We start from the raw sequence: 26266 nt of genomic DNA, 5'->3' as shown, positions 1-26266 counted from the left end.
GTATGAAAGCACTTTTCATGTTGTTTGCATCAACAGAATATATGTAGGAAACTCATTATCGTATAGTTTTTTTTCAATCGACTACGTATTCCATTTTTGTTGACAACAGTAATAAGCGCATTTACTTCATAATCGGTATATGAAGATTCATTGTAGCGTTGACGTTGACAACAAAATAGTGATAGTGCTTTATTAACATTGGCTTTGGTATTGTAGGTAAGTAAAGTAAGTCTTGTAGCTTATCTCACTTCTGTAGTTGAAATTGAATTTTTCAACAATTCGCCGACAATGGCTTTGTTTTTCAGGGAAGTCGCATAATTATGCAAATGCGCGTCTCGTAATCAAATCATTAGTATATTTCGGTCGTAGACAAACGGAATCAAGCGCATCATAAATGAAATAGCAAATCAGGTTGCCTTCCTGTATCCTAATGGCTCGAAGCCGACGTAAATTATAGCAAAATAACGATGGCGGGTGCTGAAAGGGCTGTATGCTGGTTTGCATGTTGACTCGGCTGTTGATTATGTTCGAGCTGCTCCAGGGAAAACCCTACCGAAGAATCATCTAGCTCGCTGGAACAGCTGCTAGTAAATAATGCTTCTCCGCTTCAACGTTGCTTATGAAAATTTTACGAGAGAACGCTGGAATGAGTGGAACAGTTTTGATCCGATGTCACCACTCAGAAGGATTATGTCGATCTGCGGACGTGAAACTCCTATCAAATGGTTAGTGAAATACGCTGAGCCATCACGGCTAGACTAAATATAACTTTAGTTTTTTTTTAAATTTGACATTTCTCCCACCTACTTGTTTGTACAAGATTCGATGTGGGGTAGGGTGAGGGTGAGGGTGCTTGCAAAAAAGGCGATCTGAATTGAGCAAACATCAGCAGTGGAAACAACAGCGGTGCGGTAGCAGTACTACGGATAGTAGCGATTTACACCTCAACATGACTCCACGATGATTTATGTTACTCCGAGGTGTCAATGTAAGCAGCGACGTTATATCAATACTATTGTAAAAAACTATTTGAAAATAAAATAAAAATTACGAAATTTTGGGTTTTGTACAGAAAATTAAATTCATATACCCTTTGAACATTTGTGCATGGTTTGCTGAGCATCACCATTGTCGTTTCATCCACTATTTTGAGTTTCGAAATAACTAGAAGTGAAATGTTAAAAATACCATGGCTCTGGTTTCAACAAAAAGTACAATGTAAAAATAGATGCCATGGTTACGGTAATCATTCCCATCGTAATAGTTATTCATACAATACGCTGTTCAATATTACTGTTCTAGGGCCGAAACCGAGTATAGTAAAAATGAACTTGACTATTGTTGTAATCATTCGATTTGATAGTCAGTTGAAAACCACTATACTCTCATGATCAAATTGACCCTCCCATATAGTAACTGTTACCATAATATTTTTCTGAGTGCAATGTCCGTTTTTGCGTGTAAGAAACAATTTCAAGCCCCCCGGAATTCAGCACTTTTATCGATACTTTTTCGCCCAACCCTGCCAAAACCGGTTCATTTCGTTTCAGCACTGCGAAATGTCACCGGACAGAACCGCTTCAATAAATAGCAAAAAAAGACGAGACATCAAGAAGTGCTAGGTTTTGTGTGTGGTTCTGTAGACCAGATCGTCGTTAATCTGAATTTTTTTCTCTTCCGGAGACGAAAAACCTGGTTGGTTCAATTTTGAGTTTGGTGTGCGCGTACACGAGTCTTTGGGCATTGCAAGTAGAGTGAAAATTACACCGAAAAGATGCCTTCCAGCGATCCGTTGCCACCGAAAGAGAGTGCTCTGTTCCGTAAGATTTTGGTAAGTATCTTCACCCCATGACGGTGTGGACCCGACATCGTTTCTTCTTTTTTTCGATTGGATTTTCTTACTAAACGTGAACAGTGGTCCCAGTTTCGACATTTTTTTTTTCTTATCAGAATTGTATCACGGCTGATTGTTTAATTTTATACGAGATAAAATTGTTCTATTTATCGAAAGTTTTTAATTTTCAAATCATCATTTACGGGCTAGGTTTAATTAAAATGTGACGGGTAAATTATTATGTTGTTTACAAGTGAAAAAATATTCAGGCTTTAGTTGTAATTGTAATTCGAAGCTCAACAATTAAAAAATTAAGACAAAATAGTCATTTAGAACAATTATCTAGATAAACAGATAATTTATATGACATAAAGCACGTGTACCACTTAAGTAAAATAATCGAATGTTGTCATTTATTTTTTGATAATGCTTTTTGGTTAGCAAATGATGCGCTGATCACCTAACAATTTTTATGAGGATTAGTCATTGATTCGTTTTTTTCGGTTTATCATTAGTATGTATTCATAAAATTTTATATCTACTATTTCCGGGTTTTTAATTCAGACTGTTATTTATTAAATTTGAGATACATTTCACCAAAGACGTTTACTCCACAAATAAATCCTTGTAATGCCTTGTAATGTAATTTTGTTTTATTGTTGTTTTTCAGAAATGTTACGAAATGAAACAATACAAGAATGGTCTAAAGCTAGCAAAGCAGATCCTGACCAATCCGAAGTTCACCGAGCATGGCGAGACGCTCGCAATGAAGGGCCTGACGCTGAACTGCCTGGGCCGGAAAGAGGAAGCATATGACTACGTTCGTCGTGGTCTACGCAACGATCTCAAATCGCATGTCTGCTGGCACGTGTTCGGGTTGCTGCAGCGTTCGGATAAAAAGTACGAGGAGGCCATCAAATGCTACCGGAATGCGCTTAAATGGGAGAAGGACAACATCCAAATCTTGCGCGATCTGTCTCTGCTACAGATTCAAATGCGCGATTTGGAAGGATACCGAGAAACTCGTCATCAGCTGTTCAAGCTGCGACCGTCGCAGCATGCCTCGTGGATCGGATTTGCGATGAGCTACCATTTACTTGGGGACTACGATACGGCTAACAATATTCTGGAAACGTTCCGAGCATCGCAATCGGTGGTAAGTGTCTGGTTACTTTCCAAGCGTAACATTCTCGTTCAGGGTGTTTCTTGTGTAAATTTTGATCTAGGAAACGTACGATTACAAGCACAGCGAGTTCCTCCTTTACCAGAACCAGGTTATTCGGGAATCCGGAAACTACGAAAGGGCCTTGCAACATCTGAAAAAGTATCAAAATCAAATCCTTGACACGCTTGCCGTAAAAGAAGCAGTAGGTGAATTGTGCCTTAAGCTCGACCGTTACGAGGAAGCGGCCTCGACCTATCACGATCTGATAAAACGGAACCCGGAAAACATTGCGTACTATCAGCAGTATTTGAAAGCACTGCAGGTGAGCAAACAGGCAGATATTATTGAGGCCTATCAGCACATTCAGAAGGAACATCCACAATCATTTTGCGCCAAACGATTACCACTGGATGTGGCTCAGGGGGATACGTTCCGCACGCTGGTAGATGAGCACCTTCGCCGTAACCTTCGGAAAGGTGTTCCGCCTCTGTTCGTAAATCTTAGTTCACTTTATCGGGATGAGAATAAGATACGTGTCATAACCGAACTCGTCGAAGATTACCATCAAAATCTGACGAGTAGTGGCTATTTCTCAGCCGCGGATAAAGAACAGAATCTTCCGAAAGAACCAGCTTCGGCACTGCTTTGGACTCTCTACTATTTAGCGCAGCACTATGACCATTTACGGGAATCGGAAAAGGCGCTCGATTTCATCAATGCAGCAATCGAACACACACCGACCCTGATCGAGCTGTTCGTTACCAAGGCTCGCATTTACAAACACGCTGGCGATGTGCTGGAAGCGGTCAAGTGGATGGACGAAGCGCAAAGTTTGGACACGGCCGACCGTTACATCAATTCGAAATGTGCTAAGTATATGTTACGTGCCAATCAGATCAAGGAAGCGGAGGATATCTGCGCCAAGTTCACGCGGGAGGGTGTTTCGGCGACGGAAAACCTCAACGAAATGCAGTGCATGTGGTTCCAGACCGAGTGTGCGCTTTCGTACCAGCGTCTGGAGAAATGGGGCGAAGCACTGAAAAAGTGCCATGAAGTGGATCGTCATTTTTCCGAGATTATCGAAGATCAGTTCGATTTCCATACGTACTGCATGCGGAAAATGACGCTACGTTCGTATGTTGGACTGCTCCGGTTAGAGGACGTACTGCGAAGACATCCATTTTACTTCAAAGCCGCTAAATGTGCTATAGAGGTAAGCGTTGAATCATTTTTTTTGTCTAGTTGGTGTAAGATTTTAATTACGCGATTGCGCGTTTCAGGTTTACGTTCGTCTTTCCGATAAACCATTACCGGCCGAGTCTGCTGAGGAGGAGCTGGATACTGGTAAGATTCGATCGAAAAGTTTATATTGGACCCCATTGAACTAGACCGATCTGTGCCCTTTTTTTCAGAGAATCTCCCACCCGCGGAACTGAAGAAACTACGTAACAAACAACGGAAGGCTGCCAAAAAGAAGGCAGAGCAGGAAAATGCTGCGGCTGCCCAGGCGAACCAGAAAAAGGAACAACACAACAAGCAACGTAACGCCAATCAGGATGGTGACCCAGAAGCACCGCAGCTGGATGAGTTGATACCGGACAAATTGGCACGCCCGGACGACCCCCTCGAGAAGGCAATCGAATTTCTGCGGCCATTGCAAATGCTTGCCAAAGAAAACATCGAAACACATCTGATGGCGTTCGAAATTTACTCGCGCCGGGGCAAGCTACTGCTGATGTTACAGTCACTGAAGCGTGCCCGTGCCATCGATGCCACCAATTCGACGCTGCATAATTGTACTATAAGGTTTTTCAAGATTCTCGAAAAACGAATCGCCACCGGCGAAATCGACGAAAGTGTGAAGCTAGTGATCGAACGGGAACGTGCGCAACTGTTCCGAGGAACGAAGACGGCTGCCGAACTGAACGACAACTACCTGACGATGACACGGTGCAACGCGGATGCCCTGTACGAAGGAGCCAAAATCATGTACCAACTGGATGTGAAGAGACGGGACGAAGCCGTCAGCTTGCTCACCTCGGTGAATTTGAAATCGATTTCGTTAGAGGTGTGTAGCGTAATTTTGTAAATTTTCATGCATTCAAACAATTGATTTTTGTCAATTTTTCGTCGTTTGCACAGAATGCGACCAAACTGTTCCTGTTGTTGAAGTCCGGCTTCTTCAGCGGTGCTCCCGAAGAGCAGCTGGAAGCATTCAAGAAGAGCTGCCAGAAGCGGTTCCCGTTGGCCATCGTGTTTGCGGATGTGGCAGCGACCGTTACCACCCTCACCACAACCCAGTCCTCATTGGCTGAAGCCTCGGTCACGATCACCACCACGGCCACCGGCATAACGATGTGCACCATGGAGCAGAAGAACAACGGTAGCGAAATCAAAGCAAATTAACTGAACCAACTGCAAAGCGGCACCTTCCCGCAACAACCAGCAGTAGTCGTCGCAGTCGAGTTCATCTTGTTTCTTATTTTAGTTGAAATGGCATCGGAACAAATGTAAAATGCAATTTTTAACACTTACTTGAATGCTATTTTAGTCCCACTCACTTGTAGAGTTTGGGAACGATCACACAAGTCAAAATGAAGCGAATCCAAAAATAAATTGTACCATAGACAGACACCGACATCAACGAGGTCGCTTCGGTATGCCCACGAAAACCATGGTTCACAAGTATAGAATGTTGGAAAGTCATAACAGATATTGTAATATATGGGAAACCCAAGGCAAATCATGCTTTAAACCTTCTTAGACTATTGTCCCATCCGTACATACTCACTACAACTTAGTGCCGCTATGTAAGATAGGATAGGTAAACTTTTCCTTGTGAATCAATCGTTTGTACTCACGCGGCGTCGGGTACACACATTGATTGCGTAAATTTAGATCATGCACCAATCAAGCTTGTCACTTTTAACGAAACTGGGTTCATAGCTAAATATAATCTGGCTATCATGAAGTGACTGTGGGTGGTAAAAGAAAAAAAAATTATAATCGTTATGGTGAAACAACAAACATTAGCCGATATCTTTAGAAATGCATCAGTTTTGCATTCAACTGGCTTTACTATTAAATTGGACAGATTTTGCAAAGAATAAAAAATGTCGAATTTCTTAAAATAAAATCAGGCGTGTGTGAGAAAGAAGTTAAATATAGAGAGGAGCTTGAAGAAAAGAAATATTCTACCCTCTAATAATTAAACAATTTCGAAAATTCCATTAATCCAAACTTCCAGCTGACAGTAATATCACATCACCAAAATCGCCTCTTCCGGGAATATAAGTCCTATCAAATGTTTGTAGATTCTAAAGCAGCGTACGGTTCAGTGAAACGAAACGAATTATGACAGATCTTCCTAGAACATGGCCTTACGTCGAAGCTGATTAGACTGATTCGGGCAACGTTCGATGAATCGAAATCAAGCGTAAAAATAGCTGGACGGAACGGATTGCAGTAGGGCGATGCGATCTGTGCGATACAAAGAACAGGCGTGGAACCAGTATCAATAAGACCTGTCACTCCGGTCCTGTATTCAGTTCCAGTCGGATTATTTCGATCGAAGACGAAATTTTGCATTCTGTATCCATACAAAATTGAAATATAGAATAGGGGTGTGATTGTGGCTGACATTGATATTATTGGGTGATAATCGTAGAGCTTTGAAAGACTATGTGGCGCCTGTGCACAATTTTATCGCTGGGAGAGTGATAAGTTTTTTATTGTGAATTTCTCTTATTATTTCTAACCCCTAGGATTTGGATGATAAGCTACAGGGCGCGTACCCCCCTTTGGCGGATGGGGGTGGGAGTCAATTTATACTTCGTATTGACAAAGTCGGACCATACCGAGATCGATCGATCGATCGTTCGCTTATAAAAGTAAAAAGATGAAAATTGTTATGTTATCTGGATCGATCTCGGAGTGGACAGGACTAATACTGCTTGAAATTGACAATAGGTCATTAGGTGGTTTCGAGCATTCTTATACCTGGAATTGGTCACCAATTTGAATTGAATATTAATATTAATATTAATATTTATGTTAATATATAACAATCGTCCTGGACTGATGAATTTAAGTCAAAAAGAAGGACTATTGTTATCAGGAATAGGAGAAAATTGATATCTTATGAACCGTTTAGGAACTTTCAACCCTTTCCGATCCGGTTCGGTGTCGGTAATGTATACAAGCTGCAATGACAGCGAGGTTGATTGATCGGGTGTAAATACACTCTCAAATGGAGAAAGGTTTGAATGTTCTTAGATTTCTCCTACTTGGACACAGATGTCACCTTCTAACTAAGAGTGTGAGATGTGTGTTTCTGGAAGAGACCGGTTCACGTGGACCATTTCATCCAATCACACCTAGTATTTCTTCACGAAATACATGTAGTTCTTGTTGCCTGGATGCGTGCTCAACACTAAAAGGCCCAAAACTTAGTTTAGACCTAAATTGCTCTAAAGCAGTCAAAATGATTGGAAGAGAGAAAGTCAATAATAAAAACTGTGACAGAATAAATAAAAGCTAGTGCAGTGTGCCTTAGTGTATATATCGTTAAATAAAGAATTAAAAAAGTTCATAGAATTTTAAGCAATCCTTCCATTGTTTACATATTGTGACTTTCCTGGGCATTCTAGTGTTAAATGCGCATCCCTTACGTTATATAATTTAACAAGCTTACTAACACCTGATTTTATTTTATTTTATTTTATGTTCTTAACGAAAACCGAGCCTGCTGAAACAAAGGGTTATCATCGAAGATTTAAGACCAAGAAACAGACCCTAGAATGTTCTCAAGAAAATGAAGAATAATAGGTATTTTACTCAATGGTTGACTGGTTACAGGGTGAAGCACACACTTCCTGCCCAAGTGACAAACTCTCTGGTGAACTTGCAATAGAAGATATTCGTATCTTTAGTTGCAAATAGACAACCGTAAAGGAATATGTCGCTTGGGTTACATGCTGGAGGGTTTCCTCCTTCGTTACTAGTGTTCATTTGGGCACCATAGCCTAGTTCGTCTGGTATGGAAAGTGCGGATCGTTGTGACCACCCCCCTTGGCCAGAGCAGCCCATAAAGGGAAAAAAAGAATATCTCTTATTATTTCTAACGCATTGACATAACTTTTGCTACAGGCCATCGGAAATATGATGAACAATTTATGGTATAATTTGCATCATCATTAAGAATTAATTCAATTTTCTCCATTACATTAATTTTCTCAAGTATTGATGTAGAACACATCTTTATCAGTGTGGGTGTCTGATGTGACGAAAGGAAAAAAATCTTAACACCGCTAAAATCCACATTTGTTCAAAAAGTGTTTCTCAAAATAAATTTAATGTTTCTGTGCAGATTAAGAAATCAATTACGCTTCATTTGCTCATGAATACGACTTACTTTACTATGGGGCGCCTTTTAAAAATTAGCCACCGGAGAGAATGATAAGCTTTTTATCGTGAATCATATTTGTATGATAAAGTTTTCAGTTGTACATAATCTGAAATAATTCAAAACTAAACTTTTCTGAAATGTTTGGTATAAATGAGTACCAAATATGAAAACTCATGACGCGTGCCTTTCTCGCATTTTGGAAACTTATAGATCAGTGATCTATAATCTAACTACCAATAGATTCGAAATTTGACAACTTGAACGCGTATTGCAACAACATTGAAGTGTTCCAATAGTACACTATTGAAAAACCAGTCTGATTTGACCCGTATCAGCACCAGCCAACAGAACGCGTTCTGAGGAAGAGAACATAATATCTGCTGCTGTACAACTGCACCGATATAAAAGATGAATATTCCACTTTTTGTATAATTTTCTGAGCAACACTTGTCCAAGCGAGACAAACGGCCTGCGGGAAAACAATATTGAAGGAGCGCTTTTGGAATGAACCGAGCGCCGTACAGTAGAACTCTACCGAAGAACAGTCGCAGCAAAACCACCCCAAAAGCCTGCCGGTGGAAATTGTCAGTCGTCATGGGAACCCTACTCAGCTGAGTTGTTCGGAGTTTGAGTCGGAATTTATTGTGAGTTCCAAATGCATCTACTGATTGCGTCCCAAAAGGATGGTTTCAATTTCTTTGCAATCCAATTAGAAATCACAATGAATTACGAGTCGAATTTCGAACGAGTTTACCGAGTATACACGCCAAAAACCATTTCAGTTCTGTCTAAATGCAGATCATGTTGGCCGTGACAATTCAGGGTACTTTTCGGTCCTACAGATCGTCATTAAGAATTAATTAAATTTTCTCCATTTTCTACCAAAAGCCATCAGTTTCATAAAAATGGAAGTTGAACAATTTTGTGCTTTCACTAACACATTCAATTACGACGGGCAACGCTCTCACGCAATGCGAAAATGAAAGTATTGATGAAGAACACATCTTAATAAACTAGTATAGGTGTCGTTTCGAAGTACGCTGTGCGAAACATGGTTGCCACATATACAGGTTAATCTGTATTTTATTTCTCCTGAAAAATATAGACACCGCTAAAAATTCACATTTGTTTAACCCGCATCCTTTTTTCAAAAAATTGTGACACAAAGGTTCTAATGTTTGATACATTAGAACCTTTGTGTCTCAATGCCATCGATACATGTCATCAAAACGTATCACACTAAAAACAACAGGCTAACATTTAGAAACAGGTGGATAAATTCTATTTGCTTCTGTAAAAGACAGGGGGCGATAAATTTACCAAATACATTGAATACTGAAACGTGTTACATAATTTCAAATATAGCTACTGGCTTCGTGAGAATACTGATAATAGCACACTCTCACGTTGAAAATCTCGACAACAATTGTTTTTTGGCATTTGGAAAAGCCTTAGTCTTCTCTATACGTGGCCGGGTGTCAATTGAAAGTTACAAAACTAGCCGCGTTAGATTTTTTGCCATAATTTTGAACGCTAATAACTCAGTGATCTGTGGATAGATTTATATAATTTAACTACCAATCGATTCCGAAACCTTAAACATAAACTTGTATGGCGACGTGATTTCAGTATTTCAATAGTACACCATTGAAAAGTTGGTTTGAATTGACCTATGTTTTCATTAGCCAATCACAGCGGACTAAATTTATGTCATTCCTTGATTTTTCGTGCACGGCCGACGGTTTCGAATTTCATATAGTAGCTACTGCTTCGTTTGTTATGAAATTCGGCACAAAGAGGAGCATATACAACAGATAGGGTTCGAACAAAATTTTTCAAAATGTAAATTTCAAATTTTCTATACGTTGGAAACACTATTCGATCATTCGCCACGATCTTTCAAAACATTCCACTACGTTCCGGAACGATAACAAAATCCCCCTGCCTGTTATAGAAATATTCCAACTACAACAATCCACACGATTCTTCTAAGTATTAAAGACAACTTTTTTACATGTTGCATAAATCACACCAGAATTAGATCGGAATAAAACAAAAACAAATTTATCATTTTAACCAACAGCAAAACAAAAATCTGACGTGTAGTGAATGTTGCACCCGAAACTGTGTCTCATATAAGAGCGGCTCCCAAATCGTGGTAGCACCACAAACGAATTTCCAGACATGACAGTCACGATCTTTTTTTGGCACACATCTACGGTCCTCCGTGAAACTGGCACCAATTGTGATAAATTGGTTGCACTGCTGAGTTCCCATCATCGCATTCATAATGCAAATGTCAAACCGTGAGAACCCTTTCGATACGTTAGCTCATTTGTACACGCAGAGAAATGGAGCATGTTTAAAATAACAAAACAGTTAGTAGAATTTTTAATATGATTTATGTTCATTTCAAGCTAGAATATGATTGTTTTGAACCAATTTCTTCCTTAAATATAAAAAATGTTCACTGCTTGATTTGAATCTAAACTTTGGTTTAACCAAACGAAAAATTTATTTGCTCCCAATGAATTTTGTTGTTGAAATAAATTAACTATTTATTACATGTCAACCAAAGTTGAATTGACGTTATCGAAATATCCGGGTTGACTCTCCTGCTGTATCTTCATTTCAAGAAAAAATAGGTTTAATTTATCTATGATCTTATTTGTGTACTGATATAACTAAGTTTACTGTTCAAATGAACCGTAATAGTTTTATTTCCAATAGACAAGAGCATTTTTCCCGCGATAATAATCCAGGGCATTTTTGTATCTCCCGCGGATAAAGTTTTTTACAAGTTTTATAGAAAAAGTTTATCTGCTTCTTCAATTAACTAAGGGATTTTCAATAATTCAAGCGTATGTATCGATAATTGGAAAAATTTTGAAAATTACATAACATTACATAACACATTTTCTTTGCAAAAAATATTTCATGCAGGATCTCTATTTTGACTGATGGAGCACCGAAGTCTTGAAAAAATGCAAAATTTAAAAAAATTGTATATTAGGAAACTGAAAACAAATAAAAGTAGTATCAAAAATTACTTCGTTAAATTAGTATGAAAGAAATTATTTTATTCCTGAAATCAAACAAAAATGTATGGTTTCAACAATCAAAAGCGTTAGTTGAAATAACTAATTTCAAGGAAATTTATTTCAACTAAAAGGTTTCGTGAATTTAAAGCGTTACAATTATTGACTTCACCTAGAGTTCGTTTCATTTAAAACTATATTTTAAGTTGAATTTACTGTGAAATTGTTTGTCAAGAGATTGACAGGAACGCGCAAGTAAAATATTTGTTATTTTTATCAAACTGTTCATTGAAACAAACTAATCCACCGAGAAATATAAACGATCATGTTTTGTAGTTTCAATTAGCAATATTTACAATATCAAACCAGATTTCTTTTTGTCACTATTTCAACAAAAATATTCGTTGGGTGAAACCCAAATTTGGTTATTTTTACGATTTTTTTCTCTGCGTGTATATATTAAGATTTCATGGCACACTTTGGTCGAAATGATAACAATGTAAGTAATCTCGCGCTCCACCAAGCGGTGAGTGCGGTCATTTTAGAAGGTACCGGGAACGGACCAGATTTTTTAAAATACTTGTAAGCACATACATGTCTTTATTATTTATCTTTGGTAGCACTTCGTGCCGATCGTGGTGACATCTGCAAGTGTTCGCCACGCTGAATTAGCAAATTTCACACACAGTTCATCTGTAAGCCTGTATATCTGTTTTCTGAGATCATGCTTTCATAGGATAAAGTGTGTTTAAACATTGTACCGGAATATTAGTTTTGAACATCTTTTAACAACTTGAAAAGTCCTGAGATGAAATGCCATGTCAAATTTCAAGCACAATTCTATGGGACCACAATCCGGATTTACCGGAATTGGACATTGCATTTTATGAGCTCTAGTAAGTCCTTCACATTTTATACAATTTTCGTATTAATCCCATACTGCGGTTCCGTATGAGTCAGCATGGACTAGAAGAAAATCTGTTTTTTTTTTACACTCGACGCATGAAAATTGGTCAACGGTTATGATTTTTCGAAAAAATAAATTCGATGAAAATCCCTACCCGAGCGTTTGAGTGTTAATCATTTAGTGCGACAATGCAAAATGAAGAAAAATCCTTTTTATCTTGACATAACTGTTTGCAAATTGAAAAGGTTATGTTAGTTCATACCCAAAGAAAGTTTATTGTATTCAAGATCGAAAAAAAATTTTTTGACAGAATTTTCTAGTGATATTTTTGAAAGTATAAGTTAAAAAAGGTTTATCTAAATATATGTCATGATTCTATACGGATTAAGAAATCAAGTACGGCCCATTTATAAATTCTCGTGGAAATACGCCGACGATAATTGTATTTGAATATAAATGCTTTAAAACAAAATAATATTAAATTCATTGATTTCATGAGCAAGTATATGAAGTTATACATGAAATATGCTTTTTCAGAAGCTACTGCACTTGAAGGCACATTTATTTGCTAAAAATATCAATGTATTTCATACTTCTCAAAGCATAGGCCTATTGTATCATTGATCTACCCAATGAAAGTGAATGTTTTCATCATTGAAACATTGAAATCGGTTGGGAATGCTGTACCTACGCCAACCACATCAGTAACTCTTCCACGGACAACAGGTTAGCTTAGAAATACATGACGGAAGTCAGCGGCATACATCGGAATTCGAATTCAACTCGTCAGTCTCTAACATGAACGCCTTCATAAAAGGTTATTTTCGGAACCACAACTATTTTATTCAATTATTAAATAATTAAAAAAATTTAACGAACTATAAAAATTACTTCGTAATATTTAAGCTTGCACAATTCACACAATCGATCAGCTAATTGATATTTGAAATTATGAAGGAAGCGTACCAATTTTATTCGTATTCACGACATCCAGTAATGTCTCTGACATTACATATCCGCCTTTTTTCGTAGTTGAACTCTGCAGAAATCGTTGTTTCGGCATTCTTTTAATTACTAGTAATGGTGGGTTTTTAAACTAAAAAAATTTAAGTCCATTACAATGTGTTTACCTTTTTGCATTAAGGTCGTGATTATTATCTGGTTGATGGAATAGTTGACGTTTAAAACATCATCAAATATGTTTTTAAATCATTAATTTTGAATGTGATATAATCACGACGAATTATTTTCTCGGTAATTTTTTTCCTATACTAAACCCCATTTTCAACGAGTTTGGTTGCATTGTTCCACATCATCAGTTCGACAACCCCAAAAGACTGTTTCCTGTGGATTTTCTAAGATTAGTTGTAGGCTAAATATCTGCTCCGGTGTGGATCGTAGTGCTTGAAGTTCAGTTTGATACTCACCGACAAAAGACTGTGCTCAAGTAATAGTGTGAAGGCAGAGCCAAAATAAATTCGTCCAAATAAAACTACACATTCATAAACCAGTTGTTTATTCGCTATCAATTCTGTGCGGTAACTAGTTTTGGAGCTACATAGTATAGAGCGCGCGCGTTTTATGATTCATTCAATGCCCATTGTGCTTCATGCATTGTTTATTGTTGATATTTTTATTGTTTCAGTTAAGCTTTCATTTAACAGTGAACTGTAGAGATTTTTTTACAGAACTAAGTGGCGACTAGTTGATGGATTTATTTCCAATTGACACTGCCTTAGTATGCCTAATACTTAAAATATCTAGAATATAATCAGAACCTTATCGAACAACAGCGCAGTAACTCTCCAAAGTAATCGCAGTCAGTTCGATGGCTGTTAGCTTTCTTGAAACAAAACAGGGATGAGCATCTACGGATGAATAGCTTCATAAATGGCGAATTTTTCTTTAACTTGCAGTAAATTGTTTTGTACACGGTAAAAATATAGTTTTGTTGTTATTCAAGTAGTACCAGTAATTTATGTCTTTCGTGAACAAATCATCTTTGGATGCGTCAACTCATTGATATATACTGCTGTGAAGTACGATGGCGATTTGAAGAACATCTATCTTCATCTCAGTACACATTCCTTCTCAAACCTGTATCCGTTTCTTTAGTCACTTTCTTCTTCTTATACAATGATGTTTAATTGTTGGTTGCGCAAAAGTCTCTACTAAAATAGGTCTACCTTCATATCGAATGGAATTGTTCGAGCATGTATTTATTCTTATCTTACATTTCCAAATATTCAATTGATTTCTATTAGGCACAGCATTTTACGTGGTTAGTTTTTATTGCTTTAAAATAAATATTGAATATTATCTTTATAGGCCGCATTCACTGAACACGAGCAAAATAATCAGCCGATAAGAGAAAACATAATTAACAACATTAAGAATATTTTACAGTCGGATAACGGGCTGGGACAAGGTTACTCGAAAGAAAATATGTATATTTTTTTCTCTTCAAGTAACTTTTTGGTATGGATGCTAGAACAACTGCTCAAAACTTTAGTTGGTGAAACTATATGTCCGGTTTTGCACTTGGAATAAAGCATAATGATTACTTTTAGTTGAACTTTTAAAGAAATTAAGCAATGGAACACCAAAAATACTTGAAACAGTAATTCAGATTTGTCCCACCCTAAAAGGTAGTTTTGGATATGTAATAAAATCATCTACCGTTTAAAAGCCATAGCATATTGTGCATTTTTTCAGTACTTTCAAAGATTAGCTATTTAAGCTTTGATTTTCAAATCTAAAAATATCAGGAACCTGGTGTATTTGATAGGGAAAGACGAACAAAGAAACATAAAAGTACAAACGCGAGTTCATCTGTATCGGTACGTAAGTATTCGCTAAAAATATTCAACAACTCATGTAAACAATGTACCACGCCGATCCGCGATATTATAGGGAAATTTCGCGAAACGGTAGTGGCGGCTGCGGCAATAGCGGCGGGATCCTTAGCTCGGACTTCGGTTATTCACTTCCGATAGAATCTAGCATTTTTTGAAAATTTTCTAATAATCCCACCAGTGTGAGACAAAATCCTCGGCTGGCCGGAATCAACGGAAACTCCGGCAGTGTTATATCCGGCAACGATGGAACGATAACAGGAATTACCGGTGCCGAGGATGATTTTCCGGGCGTTTCAATGGCAATCGCTGAAGCAGGGGTAGCTGAAATGGAAAAGAACATTAATTAGTATATTCATGAGGAAGCTCATATCGAGTCGTGGCTACTCGAAACGATTTTCTTTGCTCATTCTTAAAAAAAACTGCATCCATGTAAGGAAGAACATATAAAAAGAGACCCAGATCTTAAGTACCACTTCAATTGAGTCTAGTGAGTTCAGGTATCAGATGATGAACATCCATAGACGTAAATGTGAAAAATTGATATCATTGACGTACAATGAGAATGTCAAAAACTCGAGGCTACTTCCATGCGAAATTCCGGATGATATGAGAAACCTTACCTTGTCTCACGTCTGTATATTTTTTTCGAAATTTATGAACAGCAATAAAAAATGACTTCATGGTAAAATTTATGAACAGCAATGAGTCTCGAAAACACTAAGGATCAATGCTCCTCTGGCAACGTAGTCCAGTTCTCGTGTCTATAGAGAACAACTGATCTTCTGAGCATTCCGAAGATGGTCACCACTCACCAGTGAACCTAAATACTCAAATTTGTCATTTTTTAAATATTGTAGCAATCTATAAATAGGACTGATAGAAGGAGTAGTGTTCCTTCTGTAGAACCTCTTTCTCTCATGTATTTTGTCTTTGACGCTTTTATAGCTAGTTCGAACCGTCTAGCTTCGACTTTCAGTCCGATGTATTTTCTCTACTTAACCTTCAAGTTACGTGTCCATATATCAAATATAATCGGCAATGTCAAAATGCGGAACGGACATTCGGAAGATCGTGTCTCACTTGTGTCACTCTTCGCTCTTCTAATCACGCCTTTCAGACACTTGAGCGTTCATGACCTTTTGTAGCACTCTTCGATATCCGAAGGAACTCGAAAGAGTTCGTCGGATATAGCACTTCACTTTATTCATCATTAATTTATTTATTTATTTAATCCTAATATTCAGAAAATTTGTACGAATTCTACTTCGACAAGATAGAACGATGTCCGCAAATGAATAACATCATTGTTTACGCCATAGTTGATACGCTGTACAGGAAGTCGGAGAAAACACTGCTACCGAAAGCTGTGGGTCTCACATTAATATTAACTATACAGCAAAACGGGACTGGCGATCCCATCGTTGAAGATAACTTCTATGGTTGAAGCGCGTGATAATTAAAGTCCCACTCGTAGTGTGACCAGACCGATTAGTAACCCGCGACTTTCATAACTCGATAGTTGATGAAGATCGTTCCATGGCAGTTAGCGAAAAGCAAAACGAACAAATCTGAGTTGAATCGACTCGATTCTTTGAGAGTTTCAAGATTTGAATGAACAAGCGAAGAGTAAAGCTATTTTAAACAATGGACATCTTAAAAGTGCTTAGTCATCCTCAATGAGAATTCAGGGCTACGGGAAACTTTAGTTACATCCGTGATGTCGTTGTTGATAAACAGAAAGCGAAGGAAAGATCTGTGCAAATACGTCCGCCTGTAAACCATCAGGTATTCACCGCGACATCCGACGGATTTGTGATACGAACGAATCTACACTTTCGTTCGAGTTCGAATTTCACATTCTTTATTTCGTTCGGTTTGTATGATTCGATCGACTCTTGTTCGGGAACACTTGAAATTTCGAACACTAATCATCAAAGCTGTCAACACTACTTACACGTTCTATATTATTTATATTATTCATTTCTTAGTAAACGAAACCGTCACACTTGTATAAACAAATTAGAACAATTCTAAACCGAACAGAAGTAATACGTACGCAAGTCGATCGAGTAATGTTCGAAAATTTAACAACTTGAACGAATGATATTCGAGTTCATACCCAACTCGAATGGAATGCAGAATTCAAATTGCACATTCGATCGGAATATTTCGAATGGATCGATGTACAGAATAGGGGTGAATATTACCGCAGTAGTTCTTTTAACGCCTTTCCTGTGGATTGGGAACATAGAGGAAATTCTTTTTAATTGGGGAATGCGAGTGACATCCGAAACAATTTACACCACGCGAACATTTTTTGGAAGATTACCGCCGGTATCCCGTCAGGGCCTGAAGTAGTTAAAACACTTAATCCTACAATCATGGTTCGTATTGTGTTTACATCAATCTTGATGAAGTTTATTCACAGAGAACAGACATCCAAGTAGAGATTTCAATGTGTGTAAGAAATTTAACGGTTGTTTGGAAAAGTGATCATTAAGTAGCAATTCGCCTATAGAGACGCTTCCAGCACCACAGGAGTCGCTTATGGATTCTTGCGTTCGAGCTTTCATACAATGATAAATCATGCGTACAAAGTCGTAAGCAACGGTGATTTTTAACGGATTTTCACTTGTATGCTTTACACAGCTGTTTTGAAAAAGATTGTACTAGATTGGATGTCTGTTCTCTGTGATTTGAGGTAGGTTCGGGAACGTTCGGTCCTGTGACTGAATTTTTCCGCAAACAAGTGACAGGTTTCAGGTCGCCATCGTTGCTATGACCAATCGTATCAGTTTTCCCGGAAACCCGTGTTCGTGCATAATCTACCACAACTGATCTAGATCGATTGGGTTGTATGCCGCTTCAAAACCACTTATTGAGCACTAATCGAATCGCGAATATGTGATCCATAGTGGCTCGTTTAAAATCTAAGAATCTATGACAGTGATTTAACCAATGTTACTCCTTCATATTTGAGTCACCTGACAGGTAGCCGCCGTTGCCGGCCGCTTTGTTCTTTCTCACCAATCTCCTCTCCTGTCTCGGATGGATTTTAAGTGTTGTCAATTAAACATGCCCCCAGATTGATCCCCGTGTTGCTCGCCGTATCTAATGTTTCACCATTCACTGGCTCGCGGTAGTCAACAGTCACAATATAGTCCTAACCCATGACTTTCGTAGCTTGATAGTTGGTGAGGATCGTTCCACGATAAATGCAGAAGCACCGTTTAGGTAGTGAGGATTCCGAACGACTGAGCAGTACTCAAGGGTTGAATGAACATGTGAACAGTAAAGAGATTTTAAACAGTATATGTCTATTTAGCCATATTCGTTGCAAATCCTAAGTTGTGAGAAGCTTTAGCTGCAATGTAACTGATTGAAGTTACTTGAATATCAGTTGCTCATCTAAAGAAACACCAAGATTTTTTAAGCACGTCACTTTGGCTATCGGGGACCCTTTCAGAAAGTATTCGAAATTAAATGATTATTTTTTCTTCGTAAGTGTACCGATTGAACGTTTGTCAGAATTCACTTTCATACGGTTCCCTTCACCCAACCCGGCGAAGCTCAGCAACTGTCGTAGCAAATCACAACGTCATCAGCAAACGATAGACGAGAGCCCTCCGGGGTAAAGTTGACGTCGTTGAAGTACAGTAAGAATATTAAAGGCCCGAGATGGCTACCCTGCAAAATTCCGGACGATGCGACAAATTCATTGGAAACGTAATCACCGATTTTCACTGCTAAACGAAGGGAAGATCAGTGTAGTTAGCTTCTGTTTGTAAACCTTTTGACATACCAAATGCCAAATGTCGTAGGACATATATGACAATAGGGTGTTCAAACATGATGCCACGGTGAGTACCGTCAATTCAAAACGTAACGATTTCAGAATAACCTGCAGTTAAGATGTGATGCCCAGGGCCGCCGAGAAAAAATACGGGCCCGAGGAGATTGCACTAATACGGGCCCCTATACATGAGAATAAACCCTCCGTGTATTTCCAACACCGAAACGCGACTCTCGCATGAATTACACCTTCAGGCCTATCCGCAATCTGCAGTGAGGATCGTCAGGCACGATTTTTTCTCTTCGGCTTTGACTGAGCGTGCTGTTTTTGCATGTATTGGAATGACGAGTTCGGAAAAAGTTGTAGATCGGTCGCAACGATATACAAATTTGGTTATTGAATACTAAATTAAAATTACTATGAAGAATAAGAAACACTTTTAAATTTTCGAATTTCCGGGCCCTATGAAAAAGTTCGGGCCCGGGGGAATTCCCATTTTTCCTCCCCCCTCTCGACGAGTCTGGTGAAGATATACTTTACATCGTTTCGGTCTTCTTTCTGCTGGACTAGAAACGTAAAAGAAGCTTTCCATAAGTTGAGAAAAACTTCTTTTGAGAGTGATATCCGAAATACTCGACAAAGGCGAACGATTACACCAGAAGCCTTCATGTCAGCGATCTCCGTACGTCAAACGTTAAACGCAGCGAGTATTATTTGTTGCGGGCTAAAGGATTTGTTTGCAAAGGCACGAGAATTTTTTTTCCAAAAAAAATCTGGCATATTTCTTGCGTACAGGAACCGGTAAGCTTTCCAAATTTCATTATAGAAGGTAACTCGAATTCTTTCCTCTGCTCATTCATATGTTTCCAGAAAACGTTCGGATTGGATTCCGTGGTATATTTTTCAAGTAGTTAACATAGTAACACTTGCCGGTTTTCCTGCATAATTGATTAATCTGCACGTAATGATTACGCAATGGCAGGAATTGTCTCACTACGGCGGTTTGCCATGGCGGATGCCGGGACTAAAGGCTGGATCGTTTTTTGCACAAAAAGCAAGTCAATCGCGTAGCTCATTACGTTAGAGAACGTCTGTACAGCAGGGTTAACATCATCACTGTCGAGAATTTCATCCCAGTAAATTGCGTTAGGAAATCGGTCAATTTGAGGTCGTCTCCAGCCCGATCACAGGTCTGTACCGTGCCTCCTGGCCTACCTGAGTGTTCATGTGGCCGATGACACGTTTCAGACATCGCCGTGAGTCGTAGATCGTTTCTAACTGTACGTAGAATACCCTTTATTTATTGAGTTTAGTCTCGTATGAGCAGTATACGTTGATAATGCTATAATTGAACAAACGATCTATGATCTTCAATACACACATCCAGTCACTGATTCGTTTTTCTCAGATCACGCGCTGACGCATCTTGCAGTTACTGCGGACACTGAGTTAGGTTTAGCATCAAGCGGAAACGACAAAATTGTACCATTCCTTTGAGAGAAGGTAGCCGCTAGATGCACGCTTTTCCACACCTACTGCCCCGTTCAATGAAATTCCTGCAGCGCTACGATATTGAATTTGTGAATTTGAAACTCATTGTGCAGTATTCGATTGCTCCCTGGGAAACCAAGCGATCTGTAGTTCCATGTGTCTAACCGTCACCCCACATAACTGACACTTGCAACAGGTATTTAGATCTGTCTACGGCTGGGTTATCGCGTTCTTGTTCGCGCTCAACCTCTCATTCTGCTACTTTTTAGTCCTAAATTCTTCAATTATCTGAGAGTAGAAAAGGTTTTTGCCTTCCTGAAATCTCAGATTCGCTTTAAAATATATCGAATCAAAAACGAAACGTAAAACCCACAAATTAACCAAAACCCCTGAAGTGGAACATCAAAATTTACTCGAAAAAGACCTACCCAAGCTAGCAGTTTTATTTGCTTCGTTGGATGTATCCATCCAACTTTTGATTCTCAGGAACATGTTTCTGCCACGCTCCCTAAAGTGGGCTAAAATTTGCTCACTGAAAATTTCCGGCGGGTTGACGATCAGTTTCGACATCGATTGCACTAGTTTCAGTAGCACCATTTCGTTGTACATTCGAGAATTCTCCCGTCCTTGTTGGGAACCTACGAATGGAAAGTGTTTAAAATTCCGATTCCGATTGCAACAGAACCGTTCGGTTTACCTCTTTGTTTTTCATAACCAGCCTCATTGAAATACGGTTCATCTACTAAAATTAAACCCTGAATAGAAACAATGACTTGTAGTAGAGTGCTGTTCGGACCCCACATTTCGGATCCCTTGCCGGACCAGGTTCCCAGTAAGGACACACAAACTTTTCCATCTTCGTACAGATTTGGATTCAGTCGGTCCGAACAATAGCTAATATAGTGACACAAAGGCGGTGCTGTTGGATATTCCTGACCCAGTTGAATATCAAACAGAAACAAACCGTCCTCGTAGGGAGTTTTCTTCGGGCCTTCAATCATCACGCTCAGCAAATCGAGCCGATCTTCAAACGTGCGCACCCACACTCCGGGTGGCAAGGCAGTTCTCAGCAGTTTATGTTCCCGTTGGACTGCTTTGTAGAAACTTTGAGCATTGTTGGTTTGGAATACCGTCAAGTGGTACTTGTGACTGCTCGGTGCCGTTTCTAGCACTTGAAAGCTCTCGACAAAGTTGAATTCCATGCTGTTGTTCGGCATCAAGCTAGACGGTTCCTCTGACGGGCAGCTATGGTCTTGTTCCACTGTTGGTGTATTCACGACCGACGGCTGTTGGGACGGAGTGGATGAAGGCGGCCGGGAACAGTAGGGCGGTGGTGTTAGGTGTATTTCTTCGATAATTATTTCTTTGAAAGGATCAACCTGTCCGTAGCGTTGATTGATCTGAGAAAAAAAAGGAGATAAAGTTTATTGGTCGGCTGTAATCGAAGTAAATTTTGGTTCACCTCTTGTAGAGCTTTCACCAGCTGTGCCTTGATTAGTGAACAAAGCTTTGCCGAAACGTTGTTCGCTTGCGAAGGGAAACTAAACACTGAGCTGGTGTTATTCATATCATCACATATGTTCATGTACACGTTGTTGACGTTATCCAGTTCGGCATTAAGCAACGAATCATTGCCACTCTCACTTGCATTATGTTTGCAGCTTGTATTTTCGCCATCGCTTTTGGCAGAGAAATTACCGGAATCTTCTGCAGCTGCACCACCGGATCGAACCGAACTGGAACCACCGGCCATTACAGTTGTGTGATTCTCGTCAATACTGGAAATGTCCGACGAGGTGGACAGATTGTTTCCCGTTGGAAATTTTAACGATGGCGATGTATTCATAGTACTCGGATAGTGTGGGGAAAATGATTTTCTCGAAATAGTACCCCCATTGATACCCCCGTTCGAGGAAATACTATGACTGCTGGTTGATGGCAACTTCTGATCTTCGCTCGGACTTTCTGCCGTGGGAGTAGTCGTCTTCGAACTACCTTGATTGAATAGTCTATTTTTCTGATCTAGCACACGCTCAGCCGTTGTTTGATTGTTGGACTTCCGTACCCTTTCGACCAATCCCATGAAATGGTCTTCGTGGAAAAATGAAGTACTCATTAATCGGTCCAAATACCGGCACTTTTTGTATACCATCAGAAGCTTTTTCATGATTTCCTGATTTTGCAGATGGGGATTTATAATGAACAGCTCTTCCAAACGAGCCATCGCAACACGTGCTCTTTCGAGATTTGCCGCAAGTTTTGGTTTTGAAACGCGTTGCGGCGATAAGCCACCCAATTCGGACGTTTCATCCTCCGTTTCCCACGAATTGTTATCGGAATCGTTTCCCCAGAAATTATTCTCCGAATCATACTGACCAACTTCAAATATATCCTGTGGCCAGCACATGCTAACGTGGTTGTCAACCCACCAAACCTTTACCATACCGTTCGGATAGTTATCGATTACCTAGGAAGTAGTAAATTAGTACCCCATCGAACTGAATTTTCGAACCTTACCTGTCCAGCACTACAGTTGGAATCTTCACCAATGAAATTCGCTACCCTAATCACAATTGTCCCCGGTCGATATTGGAAATCGGGATGATCCTTCAAATCGTACACACTAACTTCCGACTCGCCGTTGTATGTCGGCTGTGGTTCGCTCAAACAGGTATATGTACTAAACCATTTAACTTTCGCTGTTCGGCCATGATGGTCTACATTCTGAATCACACCATAATCACGGAACGAAGGATTATGCGACATATCGGTGTTTCCTGCCAGTACAAAATCGCCGGGGAAAAACTCATGATCGTCAAGATGGTGTATGGGACACAACTCCGTTGACGGAATGTTTGTCTCGATGGTTCCATCCTGCCAGACGACTGTCGCCGAACTGTACACCACCAGTGTTTCCGTTATTACTTCATCTCCAGGCAAGGGCAGCCGATCAGAGCCACCGCTTGTCGACGAGGTTCTTTTTCTTAATTTGCGTATTTTCTTCGCTAGCAAAGGCGATTTTTTGGGGCTACTTTTCGGAGTGGCTGTACTGGAACAAGATGAGGATATGTTGCTGCAAGCTCCGTCGGAGTGGGTTGAATCGCAACCATCAACGTCCTCATCATCTTCGTCTTCCAAATCGGTTTGCCATTCGTCACTCTCGGCTAATTTGCAAGTTGCTGCTGCTGTTGTTGTTGTTGTTGTGGCGCCGCCAGTGTTAGATCGCCTCGGTGAATTGCGTCGTACTTTGTTGGATTTAGCAATCTCTTTCAAAGTTGTTGGACATAGCTTGGCTCGATCCGGGTCTATCTTATCCCGCGATCCGCTCTCACCAGTACTCGTAACGGTTATCTTATGGGTTTCATTATCACAGATCACATTTCCACTCGCTCCGTCGTTCTTGCCGACGAAACTCGCACTACCAACAACTTTCCTATACTTCGAACTCAGTTCCTTTCTCCACTGACTCTTTTTGACAAACATGTCACCTGGCTCTATTTTGAGATAATTTTTGTCGTTTATCTGTAGCATACAGGATTCAAATAAATTCAACTTTTTAAGTCGTTTCAAGTTATCGCCAGTCACATAATCCGGAGGCTGCTGGATGCCACCTTTCTTCAACTCCGCTTCCACATCTTCGCAAGACGCTTTGCACTGCCAATGTACCCAAACGCCTTCGATATCAACCGTTTGGACCGTAAACTTTCGATCAACCATTTTATGTTTTCGGTTGAGTTTCATTTCGGCCGACGTATTGAGCCATTTCGCATTCTCCAAATCACTGATCGGTCCAACCAAAGTTTGACCTGGGTAGAAAAAGGTGCCAGCAAAGTAACCACAGTGAGATCGGGTATCACTGTCTTTCAATGTACAGAAGTCAATGTCTGGACGGATTTCTACCAATGAACCGCATTGAGATCTAGAATTGGATAAATTTTAACTACTAATCAATTTCCAACAACCATTCTTTTCAGTAAGTCTGAAAATCATTATAGAATCCAGGAACAAATTTACCATGATAAACAATTTGAATTCAAGTAAAACAAGTATTCCGGAATGATTCACAGTTTCTGAAAACGACGGTTTGCAGCAGGTTCGCTATGCTTACTTGAGTACCAGCTTTTCATTGACGTTTTTGGTGCTGCCAACCCAGGAATCGAGACAAACTGCATTATCTTTCGGCATGGTCATTAGGGGACGCAGCCGATCTGAAGCCACATTTTGTATTACATACTTAGTTCCGGCAATCTGCAGAGCAAAACATTTCAAGAAAACATAAAAAAAAACAAATAGTATTTACAATTTACCTTCACATCTGCTTTTACAAAAATCTCATGGCAATATCCTCGCTGCGTATCCTTTCCCGGGACCATCTTTCGAACGACATCACCCGGCATAAGCGTCCGATCCGCCAAACCAACCTTAGTTATGTGAAAAATTGAACAAATATAGAAGTCCGTTCAAAACGCGCTTTGAATATTTGGAAACTGATTGCGTATAATAATTAAAGTTACGAATTGTACCACATTAGCCAAATCATGTGACTTGAGTATCAAAATAAAATGAACTCCAATGACTAAAATCAGCAAAGCTGCTTCTAATTGATTTATATAACAAACGAACCAAAATTTATTCAATTCTCCCACCTAAACCCGAAAAGTACCTTAACTTACCTTTCTTTGGTTCACGATCTCCTCGTGACCATCCGGGTGCCAACAGGCTCTGATTTCCCCCTTCTTCAGGGCATCCTCTTCGAATCCTTCTTCTTCGCTAACCTCGAAATTTTCCAGCACCAGACCGAACTTGACTCGGCCACGGCTGTCAATGCAAAAAATTTCGTCCTCGTAAAAGTATTGATTTTCATTACCACCTTCGTCCTGATTCTGTTGATTGAAGGACGATCCTTTTGATATTTTGTGAGACTTGTCGGAACTGTTTGTATCCATTACAAGAGATAAACATGCATTGTTTCTAAAGAATAAAATTGTTGCCTAATTGAATATTTGGTTCGAACAGAGTAACTAAAGGGATCACCGCTTACTACAATCAAAATTTCAATCTACTGTCGAACTTGCCGTAACTTGCTTTCTTGTGATTTCTGCTGACTGATTTCGGAAATTCGTTCCGTTTCATTCTGGAATGACACATTTCATTTTGTAATCTTTCTACACGACACCAGAAAAGTGTCCAATAATTACCAAATTTTAATTTAAATTTCAAATTTTTAATTTTTTCGTGTTTCGCCTTCGGTTCATCAGTGCTTAAAGCAGTTTATATTGAACCGTCATCTCCGCCTAACAGTTAAATTTGAACTGCTAAGCAGACGCAAAGTACACACAGTTTATGTGACACTTTAAGAATATTTCACTAGCTACTGTATCCTATCTTATGTAGCGTATGAAATAGTATCACATAAATTGTGTGAACTTTGCTGCTTAGCGGTTTAAATCGAACTGATAGGCGGAGATGGCGGTTCAAATTGAACTGCTTTAAGCACTGTTGAGCCGAAGGCGAAACGTGAAGAAATCGAAATGAAATACGTACTTGTTGTAAAAACTAAAAACCCAGGGGAGAGTTGCTTAACACAAACTATATTGTGCCTCTAAAAAACACGTGATATACTGTGAGCCTTAACGGCTATCCGCATTAGGCCGATCCGAACCCTCCGGCGTTTACTTTTTCTCTGCTTCGGCTATGGCTGAGCTGCACATGCACACAGCTGCATGTGCAGCTCAGCCATAGCCGAAGCAGAGAAAAAGTAAACGCCGGAGAG

At 39.5% G+C, this 26266-nt stretch overlaps 2 protein-coding genes across 3 annotated transcripts; one reads left to right on the top strand and one right to left on the bottom strand.

The window, feature by feature from the left end:
- The first annotated feature begins 1588 nt into the window (after positions 1-1588).
- Positions 1589-6189, top strand: LOC131439525 (N-alpha-acetyltransferase 16, NatA auxiliary subunit). The gene is made up of 6 exons (XM_058610658.1): positions 1589-1831; positions 2505-2990; positions 3061-4212; positions 4280-4343; positions 4412-5067; positions 5142-6189. Exons 1-6 carry the CDS (start codon positions 1775-1777, stop codon positions 5403-5405), a joined length of 2679 nt encoding a protein of 892 aa, XP_058466641.1. The 5' UTR covers positions 1589-1774; the 3' UTR covers positions 5406-6189.
- Positions 6190-13850: 7661 nt separating this feature from the next.
- LOC131439511 ((E3-independent) E2 ubiquitin-conjugating enzyme) lies at positions 13851-25793 on the bottom strand. 2 transcript variants are annotated; one of them, XM_058610646.1, is made up of 10 exons: positions 25692-25793; positions 25535-25627; positions 25167-25464; positions 24801-24914; positions 24602-24741; positions 23011-24412; positions 21956-22960; positions 21191-21893; positions 20922-21131; positions 13851-15530 (listed from the first exon to the last, which is right to left on the bottom strand). In XM_058610646.1, exons 3-10 carry the CDS (start codon positions 25437-25439, stop codon positions 15331-15333), a joined length of 4047 nt encoding a protein of 1348 aa, XP_058466629.1. In that variant the 5' UTR covers positions 25440-25464; positions 25535-25627; positions 25692-25793; the 3' UTR covers positions 13851-15330. The 2 variants fall into 2 exon arrangements, with proteins under 2 accessions (XP_058466629.1, XP_058466621.1); XM_058610638.1 differs by having other exon boundaries at positions 25167-25627.
- Between the last annotated feature and the right edge of the window lie 473 nt (positions 25794-26266).

Source organism: Malaya genurostris, chromosome 1 (assembly GCF_030247185.1).
Source record: "Malaya genurostris strain Urasoe2022 chromosome 1, Malgen_1.1, whole genome shotgun sequence".
NCBI classification, from domain to species: domain Eukaryota; kingdom Metazoa; phylum Arthropoda; class Insecta; order Diptera; family Culicidae; genus Malaya; species Malaya genurostris.
The sequence above is the reverse complement of the archived record's forward strand: the minus strand, read 5'-3'. Positions and strand labels throughout refer to the sequence as shown.